This window comes from Mauremys reevesii, linkage group 9, assembly GCF_016161935.1.
Source record: "Mauremys reevesii isolate NIE-2019 linkage group 9, ASM1616193v1, whole genome shotgun sequence".
NCBI classification, from domain to species: Eukaryota; Metazoa; Chordata; order Testudines; family Geoemydidae; genus Mauremys; species Mauremys reevesii.
This window is the reverse complement of record NC_052631.1, coordinates 50,610,559-50,629,260: the sequence shown is the minus strand read 5'-3', so window position 1 is coordinate 50,629,260 and position 18,702 is coordinate 50,610,559. Positions and strand designations below refer to the sequence as shown.

The following is an 18,702-nucleotide window of genomic DNA, read 5'->3' as shown; positions in this document are numbered from 1 at the left end:
TGGGGAAACCCCAGGTGTTTCCAGGACAAGTCCACGGGGCCAGGGAGGGGAGATCCTGGTAGCTGCGGAGGAAACTCATGTGGTTTCCCCGGATGCCTGGCTCCCCTGCTTCTGCATTTGTTAGTGCAGGGTCTCACGCTGGGAGCTGCATGGAGCAACTGCCACAAGCTGAGAGAGCAAGTTAACTAGCTGCCCCAGCACTGACACCAGATCGCTGGTCCCCTGTCACTGGGTCTCTCCTTTCTCCATGGCCTGCAGCCTTCCTGCCCCCTTACCAGGGCTCCAGTTTGCTGTGCCAGCAGGGTGCCCCTGACCGAGCGTCAGTTCTTTGCAAAGTCTTGGTCTAACTCTGCCGTCCTCCCCAGGTGCAGGGAGTGAGTCTCCGCTCCCTCTACAAGCGCTCAGCCGGCCGGGTCACCTTCACCATGGACCCGGTCAGGGACCTCCTCATTTGGGCTATTGTCCAGAGTCGCAAGGAGCTGGCAGAAATCATCTGGGCCCAGGTACAAGGATCCTTCCCAACAACTCCCCGAGGTCACTGTTAACAATGATAGAGTTGAACCCAGGTCCTTCAGTGCTGACCTCCTGTGTCTGCCACGAGCCCACGGACTCCCAGCTCCAGCAACGCTGCTTCCCTCCTGTGCAAGTTTGGGGCCCACTGCTATCATCCCACATTGTCATCACCACCCCGTGCTTGTGACCTAGTGCGGAAGGGGCGGAGTCTGTAGGGGAGAGCAGAATCAGCTGGGCTCAGGCCTCCTTCTTGTAAGAGCAAGGGCAAAAGGCTGTCTCTGAACCCACCACCATCTGTAGCTTCAGCAGAGGCACGCCAGGAACACGCTGCCTCCATCAAACCAAGCAGCAGTCGGTCGCCATTAGGACGAGGGGGACCCCTATCTTCCAGCGCTGGGTGGTTACAGCTCATCAGCTCGGGTCTGGTCAGGAAATGAATGTCCTGGGCCTAGACCTTTTCCACCCACAATCCCCAGGAGGGACAGCCAGGCTGTCCCACAATGCCCCAGGAAAGTGAGCACAGAGCAGCGCAGTGAGTTGTGGTGCTGGGACCCGCAGGATATGTGCTCTCGAGTGGGGCCCGTGCCAGTGCAGGCGCAGGGAGTAATGGCAGCAAGTGGCCGTGCCTGCTGCTCAGACTGTGCCCAGGCTCTCGAGCTAGGCCAAGGCACATGATTGCTTAGCTCGAGACCCCACAGCAGTGTGAGGTCCTTACCTGAGAACTGTAGCGAGCCCAAGTCTCTTACCAGGAGCAGCCACTAGAAGGGGACAGAGAGTCCCCCTCTCCCAGCCTGGGTTGTGTTGCTAGTGCAGCTGCTGCATGTAGAACTGGCCAAGGCCATCAGCAACAGCAAGCCATAGGCCTTAGGGAGAGATTCCTTCCCAGCAGGCAGCGTGGGTGGTGGTGACATGTCCTGGGCCAGCTCAGGGTGCTCCCAGTTCCCTGGGCAGGAAGGGAGGAGGTGCTGGGATGCCCACGGACAGGGCGAGGGGCGCATGGAGGGTTTCCTGTGCTGAAGGAGCTCTGTGCAGGAAAGAGCATCCCTTTAAATGACAAACCACCGCAGCATTCCCCAGCAATGGTCCAAAGACCTGGGCAGCCCCAGGGCACAGCAGTGCCTGGCCCTGGTCCGGGGGAACACTGCAGCCTGGGCAGGGGCTGGAATTACCTGCCTAGCCAGGAGCCCCATTTGCCGTCACTCCCAGCCTTGCTTTGTAATGCTGGCCTTTCTCTGTGGCACTCAGCCTGGGATGCCCTGCTCCTCTCCCTTCAGCAGGCACATGGGGCTCTGCTGGCTTCCCAGGATGGGAGTTCCCTGTTCTGGCTAATCTGTGCCCTGCTGTCTCAGAGCCAGGACTGCATTGCGGGGGCTCTGGCCTGCAGCAAGATCCTGAAGGAGCTGTCCAAGGAGGAGGCCGACACGGACAGCATGGAGGAAATGCTCACCCTGGCAGAGGAGTATGAGCACCGAGCCATCGGTGAGCGTTGTTCCCATAGGCTGTGCCCTCTCAGTGTAGTGCTCTGTCCCCCGCTGGGCAGGGGGGTGGGGAGGTCCTTTAGCTCAGGCAGCCACAGCTCATGTATCTAGCTCCAGAGATCCCAGGGTCAATCTCTGCTCCCAACAGCTCACCAGCAACAACAGCGTCGCACTATCAGCCCCTTCTTCTGTCTGGAGCCACTGCTCTCTTTCCTGAGTCCGTTCCTGGTCCCTTCCTGGTTCCGACTGGCGTCAGGCACTTCCCCTCCCTCTGGCTGGGGACAATGGCTGGTGATTTCTGATGACGAATGTTGCTCCACAGTCCAGCTGCCAGGTTGGGCAAGGGGGGATCCTGTGGGCCTTGACTATTCCAGTGCTGTGTACCGGTGCCGGATACCCCCAGGCTAGGAGTGTTGGTACACAGAGGTGGATAGTTGTCTCCTGGGCATCTGTGAGACAAAGCCATGCCTGGCTGGCTGGCCTTAGGGATGCAGGGGGTGCTGTTCCTGGACCAGGGTGTTTGGTACACACATCTGGGCTCGGGCCATTTGTTTGGAAAGTTGTTGCTTGGGGGCCGGGAAATGTGTTTGGTACCGGGTAGGAGAGGCTGGAGCAGGAGCCACAGTGCAGCATAATGGCTGGACCTGTGAAGAGTGCTGGGCTCAGAGGTTGGCAGGAATCAGTTCAGAGCACAGCTGGACATGCCATGACAGAGTAGCCTAACTCCAGAGACAGATCTCCAGCCTAGCAGGTGCACAAAGCCTGCACCTGAAGCTTGGGCTAACGCAAGGCCCTGCAAAGGGCAGGATGCTCTCTGGGGCCGGGCTGAATGGCACTGCCTCTGGCCCCATCCCCAGGAACCGTCTGTCTCCTCCACGGCGCAGGGCTGAGTGGCGTCCTAGAGCCACGCTGGGCACTAGCCTCTCTTTGGCCCATTGCCCACGTTTGGCTCTGCTCTCTGCCCTGCTAGGCGTGTTCACAGAGTGTTACCGCAAGGACGAGGAGAGAGCCCAGAAGCTCCTCATCCGCGTCTCGGAGGCCTGGGGCAAAACCACCTGCTTACAGCTGGCTCTGGAGGCCAAGAATATGAATTTTGTGTCCCACGGAGGTATCCAGGTGTGTTTCCTGGCTGGGAAGAGGCACCCACCTCTTCCCTTCCCCATACTAGGGCCCAGTATCTCACTTCCTAGCTGTGGGGCTCACAGGAGGGCGCCCCACTGCCAGGGCCTTGTGTCGGCTCCCCCAGCACTGTCTCCCATGCCTGAGCTCGGCCAGGGGAGCATGTCTGGCAGCTCGGGCTCCACCAGGTGCTCTGAGAGTGCCTGCACCCATTACCTGCATAGATCCCGTGCCATGCTGCCTGGGAAGGGCAGAGCCCATGTACCTGCTCTCTGAGAGAGGGGACATGCTGTGGCATGCGGGCTCCCTGGACACCCGTGCTTTCCTCACAGGAGATCGTTGGATTGCCCTGAACACCCCGCCCCGGCACTCACTGGCTGCCCACATTGTGTCATTGCCCGCAGTCCATTTCCTCTGCTCTTTGGTGGCCACTCGCTGATCCTTGGCCACGCAGGGTCCCTGTGCACCATCCAGACTAGCGAACTACTCAGCGAGCCAGTCTCTGCCAGCTTCCATCTGGCACAGCTGTGGGCAGGCCCTGGGTTACTCACTGAGCCCTCCATGCGAGGGGCGTGGATCTAGCTGGGGATGGGGTGGGCCACGGCAACATTTCTGTTTGGGATCAGTGATGCTGGAGCTAGAGGTGAAGGGGGCCAGCTCTGGGCTCCATGTGAGCTTGATTTCCTTCCTTCCTCTCCCACGCCCAGGCCTTTCTGACCAAAGTCTGGTGGGGGAAGCTGTGTGTGGACAACGGGCTCTGGAGGGTGATCCTGTGCATGGTGTTCTTCCCCCTCATCTACACCAGCTTCGTCACCTTCAGGTACCGCCAGGGCTCCTGGGATGCAGCTGGCATGTGGCCCCGTCCCTAGCTGCTGTGCGCTGCTGGGAGTCAGAATGTAGGACTCACATTCCCTGGCTGCAGAGTGCTTGCCTCCCTCCTCTGCCTCTCCCCTGTGCTTCTGCTGCGTCCCCGGGCTGGCCAGTGGTGTAAATAGTTCTCCCACTGCCATGGGCAGTGCTTGAACCGCCTGTTCAGGGAGGCTGGTCCTGGCCCTGCCCCTTCTGCCTGCGGTCCCCCCCTCCACCACACCCTTCCCCCGTGAGAGCTCCCCACCATGGCCACTGGCCCCCTCACCCCAGCTCAAGGCTGCCTGAGCGCCCCCAGCCCCGGAGTGCCAGGTGGGCTGGCCCAGCACACAGCCTCGGAGCGCCACGCAGGCAGCCCCAGTGCCCCCAGCCCCGGAGTGCCAGGTGGGCTGGCCCAGCACACACAGCCTCGGAGCGCCACGCAGGCAGCCCCAGTGCCCCCAGCCCCTGAGTGCCAGGCGGGCTGGCCCAGCACACACAGCCTCGGAGCGCCACGCAGGCAGCCCCAGTGCCCCCAGCCCCGGAGTGCCAGGCGGGCTGGCCCAGCACACACAGCCTCGGAGCGCCACGCAGGCGGCCCCAGTGCCCCCAGCCCCGGAGTGCCAGGCGGGCTGGCCCAGCACACACAGCCTCGGAGCGCCACACAGGCAGCCCCAGTGCCCCCAGCCCCGGAGTGCCAGGCAGGCTGGCCCAGCACACACAGCCTCGGAGCGCCACGCAGGCAGCCCCAGTGCCCCCAGCCCCAGAGTGCCAGGAGGGCTGGCCCAGCACACACAGCCTCGGAGCGCCACGCAGGCAGCCCCAGTGCCCCCAGCCCCTGAGTGCCAGGCAGGCTGGCCCAGCACACACAGCCTCGAGCGCCATGCAGGCGGCCCCAGTGCCCCAGCCCCAGAGTGCCAGGCAGGCTGGCCCAGCACACACAGCCTCGAGCGCCACGCAGGCAGCCCCAGTGCCCCAGCCCCAGAGTGCCAGGCAGGCTGGCCCAGCACACTCAGCCTCGGAGCGCCACGCAGGCAGCCCCAGTGCCCCCAGCCCCTGAGTGCCAGGCAGGCTGGCCCAGCACACACAGCCTCGGAGCGCCACGCAGGCAGCCCCAGTGCCCCCAGCCCCGGAGTGCCAGGCGGGCTGGCCCAGCACACACAGCCTCGGAGCGCCACGCAGGCAGCCCCAGTGCCCCCAGCCCCAGAGTGCCAGGCGGGCTGGCCCAGCACACACAGCCTCGGAGCACCACGCAGGCAGCCCCAGTGCCCCCAGCCCCGGAGTGCCAGGCAGGCTGGCTCATTGCCAGGTGGCCCGAGCACCGGCCCCAGCTGCTTGAGTCCTGGGCCACAGGCTGGTCCATCCTAGCCCCAGCCCAGGCCAGGGGGAAGAGTGGGAAACAGGAGGGGGGCTCAGGGCAGAGCATGGACAGGGCCATGCCTGGCTGTTTGGGGAGGCTCAGCCTCCCGTGGCCTGCAATACCCACCGCCCATGCCCACTACCGACCCACACTGCACTGCTCATGCCCCGGCAGCCTGGCTGATCTACTCCCTCCCTCCCTGGGAGAAAAGGCCCAGCCCATGGAGCTCGCTGAACGTTGTTGTGCCAGCTAGCAGCAGCATTCCCGTTCTGCCGTTAGCTTCAGCCAGCTTACCAGGAACGTGCTCCCAGCCGGCCAGCACAGGCCTGTGGGCACTGGCGAGCCTTGGGGGCAGCCAGGACACTGTCAGAGCTGGTCTCTATCCTTCGCAAGATGCTGGCCTAGCAGCAGCTGCCCCAACATCTTCCTGGGCAGAGCATTGCTTGGCCTAGCACAAGCTGCGATGGGAAAAGATGTGAGGTCTTATAGCACAGTATAATGAGAGTAACAGCAGTCCTGGGCCGAGCAAACCTGCCCATCCCCGAGGGGCTGGGGAGAGTCCCAGGGTTCCCTAGCTGCACTATATCTGCTCAGAGCAAGGCCTCTCCCAGTTAGCCCACGTGTTCTGCTCAGCTGCGTCCAGCTCCCCTCTGACAGCTGAGTCAGCTGTTCCTTCCTGCTTCCTTTCCCCATGCAGGGAGAAGAGGCTGCAGCCCATGAGCTGCCTGACACGCACCCGCGCCTTCTTCACGGCCCCCGTTGTCATCTTCCACCTGAACATCCTCTCCTACTTCAGCTTCCTCTGGCTCTTCGCCTATGTCCTGATGATCGACTTCCAGGTGACGCCGTCCTGGCGGGAGTACGTCATCTATTTTTGGCTCTTCTCCCTGGTGTGCGAGGAGACCCGCCAGGTACTGGGTGGGCTCAACAAAGGCATGGGGGGCAGGGGTGATGGTGAAATCAGGCTCTGCAAGGTGTTTCTCTCAGTCAGCGAGGGCTGCCTGCCCCAGGGTCTCTTGGAAGGGCAGCAGCCGTTCCTGTTTTCGCACTGCTGCGTGTGCTCCCACAACAACCCCATCACCTACGCCAGCCAAATGGTGATGTCGCACCCATCAGTCGGCCGCACACTCTCACATGCCACTCACGGGGTTCTCGCCAGATGGGCCCTTCGGACCATCCAGTCTGGCAGGGCCGGCCTTAGGGAAAATGGCGCCCTGGGTGAACTTGTATTTTGGCACATCTGGCCCCTGTGGATGCAGAGCCCCCTAACCCCTCTGGCTCCCGTGGGTGCCCCCCACATTGCCCCTGGCCTCCGCAGGCTCTCCAGACTCCCCAGTTCCCTGCGCTCCTAATCCCTGCGCCCACATGGGGAAACGGACCTGGATGCACAGAGCGGCTGGTATTGCGGCTCGCTCTCCCCTTGAACGCTGCTCCTCCGTGCACCCCTCGGGGGCTGTGACGGGGGGAGCGACGTCAGGGCTCCCAGCATCCAGGTCACTTTCCCCGCCTGGGCTATGTAAAGGGAGGGCAGGAGAGCAGCAGCCCCTGATGCCTCACAGCACACCCCGGGTGCGGAAAGTTACTTGGATGCAGGGAGCCCTGGCATTGCTCCTCACTCCCCCCCTCGCAGCCCCCTGGGGGGCACAGAGGAACATGGGGGGCTGAACAGTATGTGTGTCACTGCTCCCACACATGTTCCTCCGATGGGAGGAAGCAGGGAGACATCTGGGCACCTCCCCAAAGCAATGCTTCCCTGCCAGCCAAGAGCAGTTTCTGACATTACACCCGCAGTGCGCACCTCTGCACTGCCACACGGCGCCCTCTTGCCCATGGCGCCCCTGGGCGGTCACCCGGATGGCCCACCCCTAAGGCTGGCCCTGTAGTCTGGCCTGCTGTACATCATATACCAGAGAATTTCACCCAGCCACGCCCGTATCGAGCTCAGTCACTTGTGTCCGCGCGCCTTTCGGTAAGATGTGCTTTAGTCAATCCAAGACAGCAAATCCACCACTTCCCATGGTAGTTTGTTCCTGCATGGCCCTCTGGTGTTCTCCAGACATCATTCCACCCCGGCGATCAATCTTCATTTAAAGTTACAGAGACATAGCCCTCCCACTTTTAGGCTCCCTCCCCCACCGCCCCCCGCTGACAGTAACAGCAGCCCTGCGCAAGGAAAAGCTGCCCATCGCTGAGGGGCTGGGGAGAGTTCCCAGGGTTGGCACTGCAGCCCTAGCAATCACCAGTGGCCACAGGTCTGCTCTTGCTGTCTGGGAGCACATACCTAGGTAAACTGGCTGAAGATGGCATGGGATCACCCTCTCTGTTCAAAACATGGGCCTTAGTTCCAATATGAATCTGTCTGGCTTCCTCTTCCAGCCATTGGTTCTTGTTCTGCCTTTCCCCCAAGATTAAAGAGCTCTTTAGCACCAAGTATTTTCTCCCATGCTTACTAGAAAGGATTGAGGGCATAGGCCTAACTCAAGTCAGGGGAGAAAACTTTGATATCTCCGGCATTTCATAGTCTGCCTCCACTTGTCAGCCCGACTTACCCTTCCAAATCCATGACATAGTGTGAGGGACTAGCAGGGGTCCTTTGGCGATTTGTAGCGATTACAGAGAGAGTCACTGATATTCTGGGCTGACTGAACTGGAGGGATAGTGCAGGAGACCCCGGTACCCGCAGAGCAAATTGGTGGCATTCATAAATTCTCACCAGGGATGGATGGGTGCTGAATGGGCAGGGGAAAGCATGAGAACTCCTTCCCCTCCCATGGTTTTGTTTCAACTGCTCTTGTGGATACTGTTGGGCTGAGTCAGGGGCAGGAGGAGAAGTGCCCAAGATATTGAGACCTTCCTGAATGAAGGCAGTAAGGCTCAGTACTGAAATAAGGAACTGGCAGCTTTATAGACCCAGGGGTATCTCCCAGCAGCCTGTGCCACCATGCTTTGAGCCCCCTGTAAAACCAAACGTGGATATATTGGGGTGGTTCCAGGAGACCTGGTCAGGACCCTGGAGGGGATCTTCTCAGCATGTGTGGATGGAATATCTGCAACTTCCCACAGAAACTGTCCCATAACTGTAGTATAGATGAGAAGATGGGAAGTCAGGGATTATTTCTGTGGGAAGAGCTGTCCTTGTGTGTTTGTCCCAGAGCTGAGGCGAACCCAAGATCTGTTCTGTAACCCCGCAGGATGACAAAGAGCCATCGTCACCAGCAAGGATTCATAACTCATTGAGATGGAATCACAGAAAATTCCAGGTCCTTAGCTGGTGTCAGTAGCACAAGTGCCCCTTACTTCTAGGCAGGTGGTCTACGTGACTTGAGTGGAGCTATGCACCAGCTGAGAATCTGGCCCACTTCTCACAGCTAAGCAGTCAGGCCATGTTAGAATGTGGGTTAGGAGAGCTCCAACATGCTCCAAGATGTGATACTGGAGATTCATTGCTCTTTTGTTACTCAGATCACTGAGAAATGACCTCAGGGTTTGGCCAAAAGGAAAACGATAAGAATGAATCAGCCGTGGGGGTGTATGCAAGGATCCTACCGGTCCCTTTGGAAATAACTGTGGTCAGATTCCCAGCCTCACTCCATTATGCAAAAGAAGAGTTCTAGGTCAGCCTCTCAAATGCGCTAGCAAATATTTTACAGGACATCTAAGAATAGGACCTGCTACCTTCTTCAGAGGTTTAGGCCAGGACATAAAACAGCTGAGTGCTGCCAACACCAAGAGCCTCTGTAGTTTAAATGAAGATTGGTAGCCAGGGGAGAATGACGTCTGAAGAACACCACAGGGCCAAGTCTCAGGGATTGTTGAGGATTCTCCTGGCACCAAAATCACCATGGCAGGGAAATTCATCATCAATTGAAGCCCACTCCCCCATTTCCTCCCACCCCCTCCAAATCCAGCTCAGATTCCTGTTGGGGACCTAGTGCCACAATTGCTGTCTCAAGCGCATAGAAGCAGCCTATGTTTTGTTTATTGAAATACTGAAACTACTTCTTTTCCTAACAGCTGTTCTATGACCCCGATGGCTTTGGGTTACTGAAAATGGCTTCCTTGTACTTCAGTGATTTCTGGAACAAACTGGATGTTTGTGCCATCTTGATCTTTATAGCAGGGCTGACCTGCCGGTAAGTAGGAGGGATTCTGTAGGACAGTATCAAACTGCTCTTTGCTGGAGTTGCTGGAAAACCAGGGAGGGGGATTTGCAAAAGAGGTGGTTGGAATTTTTTCAATGTAACATCTACATTCAAAATTCAGATGAAACTTTTCATCGAAACGTCGATCTTTCTGCCCAGCTCTGTGCAATCCCCAGCTGCTGTGTCACTCCATCGGATAGGTTTTGTGCTGTATCCCTCTCTCAAATGGGACTCTAGGGATGGACTTATTTGTTCCCCAGGAAAGCAGGCTGTAAATTTTTCTGTTTTAAAAAGGCAGTAACATTGGTTAAGACAATGCACTGATGTGTCTTCCTTTCCCCTGTCTGTGTCAGATGGATCCCAGCCACTTTGTATCCAGGACGGATCATATTGTCTCTGGCTTTTATTATTTTCTGCTTGCGGCTGATGCACATTTTCACAGTCAGTAAAACTCTGGGGCCCAAGATCATCATAGTGAAGAGAATGGTAAGAGCTACTCCTCCCTGCAGATGGCATGATGTCAGTAGGAGCAGAGTGGGGCCTGCATGCGAAATGTGATCCGGGTATAGGAGCTGTGCATGCATTTGTTCTGGGAGAGGATGTAATTCTCTGCATCTGATCTGTTGAGGGGAACCTTTTCACTCCTGCTTTGTCTCATGGCTTTGCAGATGAAGGACGTCTTCTTCTTCCTCTTCCTCTTGGCTGTCTGGGTTGTGTCCTTCGGCGTAGCCAAGCAAGCTATCCTGATCCATAACGAGGACCGTGTGGACTGGATCTTCCGGGGCGTCGTCTACCATTCCTACCTGACGATTTTTGGGCAAATCCCTTCCTACATCGACGGTACGGAACCCAGGGTTTCTCGCAGGCTCCTGGCTGGGCTATGACAGCGCTTGGCATGAGATTTCCGAAGCTGAATGTCTTTGTTACAGTGCAGAGGCATCCCTGTGCTCAAACGGCCAGTCTAGTCCTGCCAGCATGCTCCACACAGCTCAGCCCCTTCCCAGCAGGAGTCCAGTAGCAGCTCGGCTCCCAGATTTTGACACAGACCAGCAGGAAACGAGGCTCAGAGTGAAAGAATGAAACTGAAATAAAACATGAAAGACAGAGAGAGCGAGAAGGGCAGAAAGGAGTGAATCTGGGGCTGGGCCCAGAGCTGGTTTGCCGTGTCCTTTACCATGCACACCCTAGCTCAGACCAGCATCACAGAAGGACGTAAGCCCCTTCCCTGCTTTCATGCCACTGTGAGGAAGGTGTAGAACTAAAACACAACGGGCCAGCACATTGCTTCTGGGACACCTCCTGCTTCATGCAGAGGCAACTCCCTCGAAGTCAATGGGCCAGATCGCAAGCTGGTGTCAATTGGTCTGGGCCCACTGAAGCCAGTGGAGTATTACACCCATCAAACTGGTGTCATGGAGTGGAGACTTGAGATCAGTGCTTGTGTAGGAGAGGGCAGCATGAGATGTCAGCAGAGACAGGAGAACTAAAACTAAAGTGACCCAGATCCTGTGAGGGGCTGAGCTCAGCCTGATCCTGTGAGGGGCTGAGCTCCCTCAGCTCTTGTTGCTGTCAGAGCATTGAGGATGCTCAGCACCTTTAAGGATCAGGACCAAGAGCAGCAGGAACCCTTGCCTGACTGTTTCTTTCCCAGCATTCTCCACTTCCTTCAAAAAATGCATCCCAAATAGTGTCTCAATCCCACTGCTCTGCTGACATGGGTGGGGTGGTGCCATTCATTAGTCATGCACAGTCACATGACCGTCACTGGTTTCCATGGAAATATTCGGACTCCTGAAGGGGTTGCACATTTGCAGGGGAAGTGCCAGGTTTGCTATAAGATATTTCTCCCCTCTTAAAGAGTTACCCTGACCCAATCAGGCAGCAGAAACACCACCACGTGGCCAATCGCATGCTATAAATGACAGTTAGAATAAAGCAGTGGGAGCCATCCTGAGGGTGGGATCTATGACAAATGCAAAAGACAGGCTCCGGAATTGGGAATGCAGCGTGAATGACTCACCATTCTGAGAGAGGCCTGAATTCCGCTCATCGGCGGGTCAGGTAACGCTGTTCTACCAAGTCTAGAGGGTAACTCATCACTGATTAGCGACTGCACCTGGCAGCCTCGGGGGCGGAGCAGAGAAAAAAGCTCCAGCTGCTTTCCTACCTGTGAGTAGCTGCTAAGAAAGGACCAGTCAGTTACAAGTATCTGGTCCTTGGAAGTGACTCGCGTGAAGTGGGTGCTTCACTCCTTTCCTGTCCTCTGACCCCCCCTGAGCTACCTCCTCTCTGGCCCTGCTCTCTCCCCCCCCCCTCCCCCAACAAGGAGTCCTCCAGGATTCCCTACTCTCCTGCCTGCTGGGCAGCTCAACCCACAACTCCACAGGCCTGACCCTCCCCCTCTGGGCCCTCCACCCACCACCTTGCATCCCTGACCCCACATCACATTAACACTGTTATTACCTAGACAGGGCTAAAAAATACATCCAGGTTAATTAACTAATCAAAAAAAAAAAAAAAAAATACAAAAAATACAATTAACTAAAAAAACAGGAATTTAAAGGGGAAAGGAACAGGAAACTTACAAGTGTCTCTGAAGGTCAGGCCTGGCACACATGCTGCCCCAGGGACCAGGCCTCTGCGGGCAGTTCACAGCCTGCTCAGCTGCAGTCTCTCAGCCCCTCTGGGCCCTGGCTCTCAGGCTCTGCAGGCCTCCCACACTTGTTCAGGCTCCCGGCCCCTGCCCTCTGGTGGCCAGGGTCTCCCTCTCTGGCTCCGCCTGCCCGTCTGGCTCCCCTCCCAATCTCCCCTCCCTGGCCTGCCCTCCCCCTGCCCCACTGCTCTCCAGCTGCTCCCTGCCCACCCTCCACCCTCTCCTCGCTCTCTGCAGCTGCTGCCTGCTCAGCACTGCTGCTGCTGCTCTCACTTCTCTCTGCCTCTCTCTCTCTGGCCTGGGCTGCTCTGACTCTGCTCTGCTCCTGCTCTGTCTCTGCTGCCTGCTCTCAGGGCTGCTCTGCTCTGCTCTCTGGGCCTCTGGCTGGGCTGCTCTGCCTCTGGCTCTCTGCTCTGGGCTGGCTGCTCGCCCCTCTGCTGCTCTGGCCCCTCTGCTTCCCCTCTCTCCTTAGCTCTCTCCTGCTCCAGGCACTCCAGCCAGCTCCCTCCAGCTCAGCCCCCTCCATCCCCACCCCGGCCTCCTGCTGCCCACCTAGCTGCACGCCCCCTCAACCAGGCTGACGGCCTGCCTCTGCCTCTCCTAGCTGACCGTCATCTCTCTGCTCTCCATTGTTCCTGGAGACTCTGGCTCCTTGCTTCCTGTTACCAACCCTTTGCCCCTGCTGACTGTTAGTAACCCAAACACCCCACTGAAAATTAGTAGGGGCAACCAACATTCACACCCCCTGCACTCCTCCCCATAGTACACCCCATTACACATAATTAAAACATATATCCCATTTACATAATTATATAATTTTTTATATTAAATAAACATAATTTAACATTTTTAAAATTTACATATAACACTATTTTATCTACTTTTAACATTATTATTATACATATTATTCTATCTATAATTTAATTTAACTATAACATTATCTATATTCTTACCTTTAATAGAAGGCTTTCCTTATTTTTATTTTCTTTCTTACCTTCTTTCTCTTCCTTTAAATCCTGGGTTTTATTCATGGTTTTTCTCATATTTTTTAGGGTTGTTTTCTTTTGGGGGTCTTCTCACTAATTCTTTTCTTTTCTGGTTTGGTTCTCCTCCTCCCCATTGCATTCTGCCTCCCCTGGTCCCCTAGCCTATGCCTCCTCGCCTCCAACGCTTTAGGCCCTGGTCAGTTACACTGTCTGCACCTCTTGTTGTGGGTGTGGTGTTGGTGTGGGCTTGTGGCTCATTTTTGGTGGTTTGGGTGCATACTGTGTGGCCACTATGACTACGAACTGCGTACATCTCAGTGCATTATCACTCTTACTTTCGATCACTAGTCTTGCTGCTATCATGAGTGTGGACTTCCTACTTTCACTAGTGAAACAGCACTTTCTTCCTACTCTTTGCTGTCTTCCCTTGACCTACTTCCTGGTCATCTTGGTCATCCCTGCCTCATCCTTGACTTGGTCATCACTCATTGGTCGCTCATCCCCAGAAGCCACTCTTGATGCCCAGCCCTTGGTCCCTTATGTTGCCACCTTGAACATGTTAACCATGTCTTTCTTTTCTTGAAAGAGAAAGCAGTTCTCCAGGTCCTTCTTCTCATCCAGCTCTCATTCATCACCTCCCTTCACATCTTCTTTCACATCTTCTTCATCTTCTGGTTCAGGGTACTCAGCGGTGTTCATTTTCTTTTTCTCCTTTATTTTCCTTATCCCTATTCTTTCCCCTCTGCCTGAGGCTGCCAATTTTCGAGCCCAGTACTCTACTCAGCAATGCATTTGCCAGAGTTTTTCAGTGACAACTTCCCCTCCCTTTTTCTTCTCCCCTGGTTCTCTGTTCCTTTTCCTCTCCCTTTCTCTCCTCCCTGTTGTTCATTCCTTTCATCTTCATTCTCCCTTCTCTCCTCCTTGACTCTCTTTGGCTTTCCTGATGAAGCTGCTTTTTCCTGGCAGCGATTGCAGGATCCTGGCCCATTTTCCTGGCAGCCACCTTACCACTGCTTCCTGGCCACTCACCACTGGGATTACTGTCCGATAACCAGATCATGATTAGCTGGTGGTCAGGTCCGTGTTGTTAAGTACAAATGGGTCGATGGTTCTGTAATGGTGGTGAGTCTCTCTTCTTCACTCTCTCTTGGCATTCAACAAACATCTGGTCTCTACTTGCAGCACTCCATCAGTCTCCTAATAGTTCTGGCAGAGCACATGTGCTCTCTCACTGTCCACAGGACTTTCCACTCATGCTATGCAGAGGATTCCTTCCCAAGGATAGGCCTAGGAATCCTTCTGCTACTGGCCTTGCTCCTGGTTGGCCATTGGTTTGACCCCCTACTCCCTCCTGGTGCCTCGCCTCTGGTGCTTCTGGCCCCCTTCCTGGCCTTTCTTTCCTGGTACAAATGTCCTTCTCTCACAACTGTGTTATTCAAGTTCTCTTCACCTGTTCCTTTGGAACTCTTCGGGTCTCCTGGGATGGGTTTCTCTTTGATCTTTCATCCTTTTTTTTTTTTTTTTCCTTTCGGGGTTTTCTTTTCATCAATTTCCTGTTGGACTATCAGTTTTTGACAGTTCAGCTTTCACTTTTCAATGTCTCAGCTTCTGTTTGGGGCCTTTTCAGTCCCCCCCACTTTGCTTTGGGGAGGGGCCCTTGGCACTGTGCTCACTCTTTTTTCTCTCTGGGTTAGGTTCTTCTTCTCTTTCTCTGACCACATATTGAACTTCTCACTTGGCCTTCTCTTCTTTCTCTCTTGGAACTTCCTTTTCTTTTTCTTTGCTTTTTCTCCTTTTCATTTTCATGTCTTTCAAACACTCCTGGTCTTTCACGAGCTCTATCTGGGTCTGGAACCTCTGAGGGTCTCTCTGTCTCTCCGTCTCTGTCATTCTCCTCTCCCACTTTCCTGTTTTCTCTCCCGTGTTTTCCTCCAGCTCCTGCTTTCTCTCACTCAAAGAACTCCTTTCTTCAGGTCAGGACTTAGTTCGTCTTTCCCTTCTTCCTTCTGTACCATACTCTTTTCACATCTTTCTTGCCATGAACTTGCCCTTGGCCTTGGTGCCTCCTCTGCTGCTTGAGGTGCTCTTCCTTCCTCTCTCTTCTTCACTGCATCTTCTTCTTCACAGACTTGACACACTCTTGACCCACTCTTCTACCACAATGTCTCCGCCTAAGTGGCAAACTCCCCGCACTAGTTGACCTTCCCGCGACTCCGGGGAGATTTCTCCTTGGTTTCTCTATTCTGCTGGTCTTGCTCTAGCTTCCTTCTTGGCTTGGCCTTCTCTTCTGTTTCTCTTGTATTGTTGTTGGCTCTGTAATTGGTTAATGCTTTTGCGCTGAGTTCTGGGTGGTTAGTTTCAAAGTTTCAATTCAGGTTCCACAAGAGAGCTCTCAAAGGCCCAGACAACAGGCCTAGAACTCAAACATAGAACCAAGCCAGGTGGACAATGGGGTGTGGTGGACCAATGGGATCCTGTATGTGGGGCCAATTATGGCTATTGTGGGGACTTTCTGGCTTCTGCACCTGGCTGTGAAGTGGGCTGGGTGAGGATGCTTCCTGGCTCCTGGGATCACCCCCTCTTCCCACCCTGACCCAGAGCCCTCCTCCCCTCCAGGACTCCCCCTTCCACTCCTGTCCCTGCCAGTCCTCTCTCTCCCAAGGCTGGGGGGCCCAGGTGGGGCTCAACCCCCCCCCCCAACTGGTGTGTGGTCACCTAGGGGTGGGGGGTACTCTCTCACTCTCTCTGCCTCTCTGCACACTGCCCACCACTCACCACACATCATACAATACACAATTTAAAGCAAATACTTATTTTAAAAAAAGAATAAGGAAAAAAAAAAAATAAACAGAAAAAACACATCACCCTGGGAAGAAAGGTTACCATCACAACACAGAGGGTCTCTGAAGTCAGTCTGAAACACAGCCTGCTCCTTGTCTCTCAGGTCCCTCTCCTTCTCAGGCTCTCCTCCCCTGGCTGCAGGCGGCTGTGCTGTTGGACATGCTGCATTGTGGCCACACACACCACACAGGCCACTGTGGGGCAGCCTTTCTCTTCAGCCGCCCCCCCGCCTGTCGCCCCCCAATCCTCCTCCCCAGTCCACCCCCCGGGCCTTGGCCCTGCTGGGCCTCCTGGCTGCTCTGGGCCCCTGCGCTGGCCCCCTGCCTCTCTGCCCCCTCCTCTGCTCAGCTCCCAGACTGCCCAGCCCCTGCTCAGCTCCCCTGCTCCAGCTCCACTGCCTGCTGCTGCCTGACTTGCAGCTCCCTGGACTGTTTCTCTGGCCTCTGGCTCTCTGCCTCACCTGCTCCCCTGCTGCTCAGGCTGCTGCTGCTGCTCAGGCTGCTTCTGTCTCTGCTCTCTCCTCTCTGCTGCCTCTGCTGCTCCTCTGGCCTCCCCTGCTGGCTCTGCTGCAGCTCTCTGCTCCAGCAGAGCTCCTGGGGCCCCTCTCTCCTCTTAGCCCCCTCCCCCTCCATCTGGCCAGGCTCATCCACACAGGGGAGACGGGGGACCGGACCCCCCCTGGCTCCCTGATGATTAGCTGCTGTCAATCAGGCTGACCTGGAGCACTGGCCTCTCCACATTGTTCCTGGAGACTGTCTGTCTCAGGCTCTGATTTTTTTCCATCGCTCCTTTTAGTGCTGGGAGCTAGCAACCAAACACCCCCACTGAATGTTAGTAAGGGGGCAACAGTCCCCTTACACAAGCATCTATTGCTCCATTGTCCCAGAGGCAGCTGGGGGCAGATGCGCCATGCAGGGACTGAGTCTGAGGACCCCACAGAACTCCCTGGCCTGGAAAGGCAGGAACAAAGTAGTGTTACAGATCAAAGAGGGCTGCTGTTAAGCTGGTCTGTTTAAGGTGGGCTGCTGGGTCCATACAGAGCCGCCCAGATCAGCAGCATGTAAAACACATCCAGAGCAATGACAGAGCCTGCCACTGTGAAACTCTGGTCTCTTCTCTCGCAGGGGTGAACTTCAATCTGGATCAGTGCAGCCCGAACGGAACAGACCCCTACAAGCCCAAGTGCCCTGAGAGCAATAAGGACAAGCGGCCCGTCTTCCCCGAATGGCTGACAGTCATCTTGCTCTGCCTGTATCTGCTCTTCACAAACATCCTCCTCCTCAACCTACTCATCGCCATGTTCAAGTGAGTCAGACCCAGCGCCGCCACCCCCTGCTCACTGCGCCTGTGGGGGGCCATTGGGTGAAGCGAGGGTGAATTAATGCTATTGTAAATGGGGGAGGGGGCTGCTCAGTGCTGGAGCGCACCAAACTGGGGGGTGGGGGAGAACCACGTGCCAGGCATACTGCTGCTCGGGGGCAGGCAGTGTAGGGTGTAGGGGATTCAGCAGCGAGGCGTTGCAGGCACTAGCCCGGGTGGGTCCCAGGAACCGCTCAGACACAGGACTCAGGGCAAGGCCTTTCCTAGGGCTGGCAGGAAAAGGGAAGGTTGCACCCCAGAGACAGAGGCTTCAACTCAGCTCAGCATGAGCCACAGTGGCTCCTGTGTGGTCCTGGGACACTCCAGCTGAGAGTCTGGCTCTTTCGGCCTGGTGCCTGGGGTCCCCTCTCCAGGCCTGGCTCTAGCCAAACAAATAAGCATTGCGAGTTTCCAGGCCAGGCTTGGTTAGTGTCTCTCATTGGGGCCCCTCTGCACTGCTCACTGCCCAGCTGCTGCTGCTCCCCAATAAGCCCCGCACGGACCTGAACCTGGCTGTCACAGCCTGTTCCACAGGGCTCTGTGCACAGTTCCTGGGGATTCTTCTCTGCAGCTCCTGGCTTCCCATGCAGCCCCTGCTTCCTGATCGCGGCCCCTCCTCCTGCCTGGCCCAGGGCAGGGATGAGCAGCGGGGAGGGGCTGCGGGGAGTTGTAGTGTCTTGCTTAGCTGATCCATCCCGCTGTCCTGTACTTGAGGGGAGCAGGTGCCCTGACCTGCATGTGTATGGAGGGATTTGGGGGCCGCAGGCTCACTGACTTCTATGTGTGGGCCCTGGGTGCACTGACCTGCATGAGGGGCAGATTGGGGGGCTCCAGGTGCACTGACGTGTAGGGGAAGAGGTTGTGGGGCCCCCAGGTGCACTGACCTATGTGTGAAAGGAGGTGGACTGGGGGCCCCCAGATGTACTTGTCTGTATGTCAGGGGGGTTGAATTGGGGACCCTGGGTGCATTGACCTGTGTGTGAGGAGATGGACTGGGGCCCCCAGATGCACTTGTCTATGTGGAGGGGGGTGGATTGGGGGCCCCAGCTGCCCTGACCTGTCTGGGGGGTGGATGGACGGTCCCAGCTTCACTGGCATGCCTGGGCAGGTGGATTGGGGAGTCCCAGGTGCCTTGACCTGCCTGGGGGTGTGGATTGGGGATCCTGGGTGCCCTGACCAGCTTGAGGGGTGGATGTGGGGTCCCCGCTGCACTGGCTGGCATGCAGGCTAGTTCCTGGGCACGCTGGCTCAGATGTCAGATGACCTGCTCTAGATGCAAGCCTGAGATACCAGCCAAAAGTGCTGAGGAACCTGGTGAGCTGATTGGGTGCTGTGGTGCAGACGCATTGTCAGGCCCTCAGGCAAGGTCCACCTGCCCCTCCTTTGGGAGCCCGTCCACCCCTCT

The 18,702-nt window shown here is 56.5% G+C and overlaps 1 protein-coding gene across 2 annotated transcripts in view; it reads left to right on the top strand.

The window, feature by feature from the left end:
• TRPM2 (transient receptor potential cation channel subfamily M member 2) overlaps nucleotides 1-18,702 on the top strand; it is a 54,114-nt gene that overhangs the window by 21,496 nt on the left and 13,916 nt on the right. For both annotated transcript variants that reach the window (XM_039489723.1, XM_039489725.1), the window contains 9 exons: nucleotides 366-503; nucleotides 1,863-1,992; nucleotides 2,962-3,107; nucleotides 3,818-3,930; nucleotides 6,014-6,227; nucleotides 9,331-9,449; nucleotides 9,812-9,944; nucleotides 10,127-10,298; nucleotides 17,063-17,243. In XM_039489723.1, the coding sequence (XP_039345657.1) occupies nucleotides 366-503; nucleotides 1,863-1,992; nucleotides 2,962-3,107; nucleotides 3,818-3,930; nucleotides 6,014-6,227; nucleotides 9,331-9,449; nucleotides 9,812-9,944; nucleotides 10,127-10,298; nucleotides 17,063-17,243 (1,346 nt within the window). The remainder of the gene's footprint in view (nucleotides 1-365; nucleotides 504-1,862; nucleotides 1,993-2,961; nucleotides 3,108-3,817; nucleotides 3,931-6,013; nucleotides 6,228-9,330; nucleotides 9,450-9,811; nucleotides 9,945-10,126; nucleotides 10,299-17,062; nucleotides 17,244-18,702) is intronic.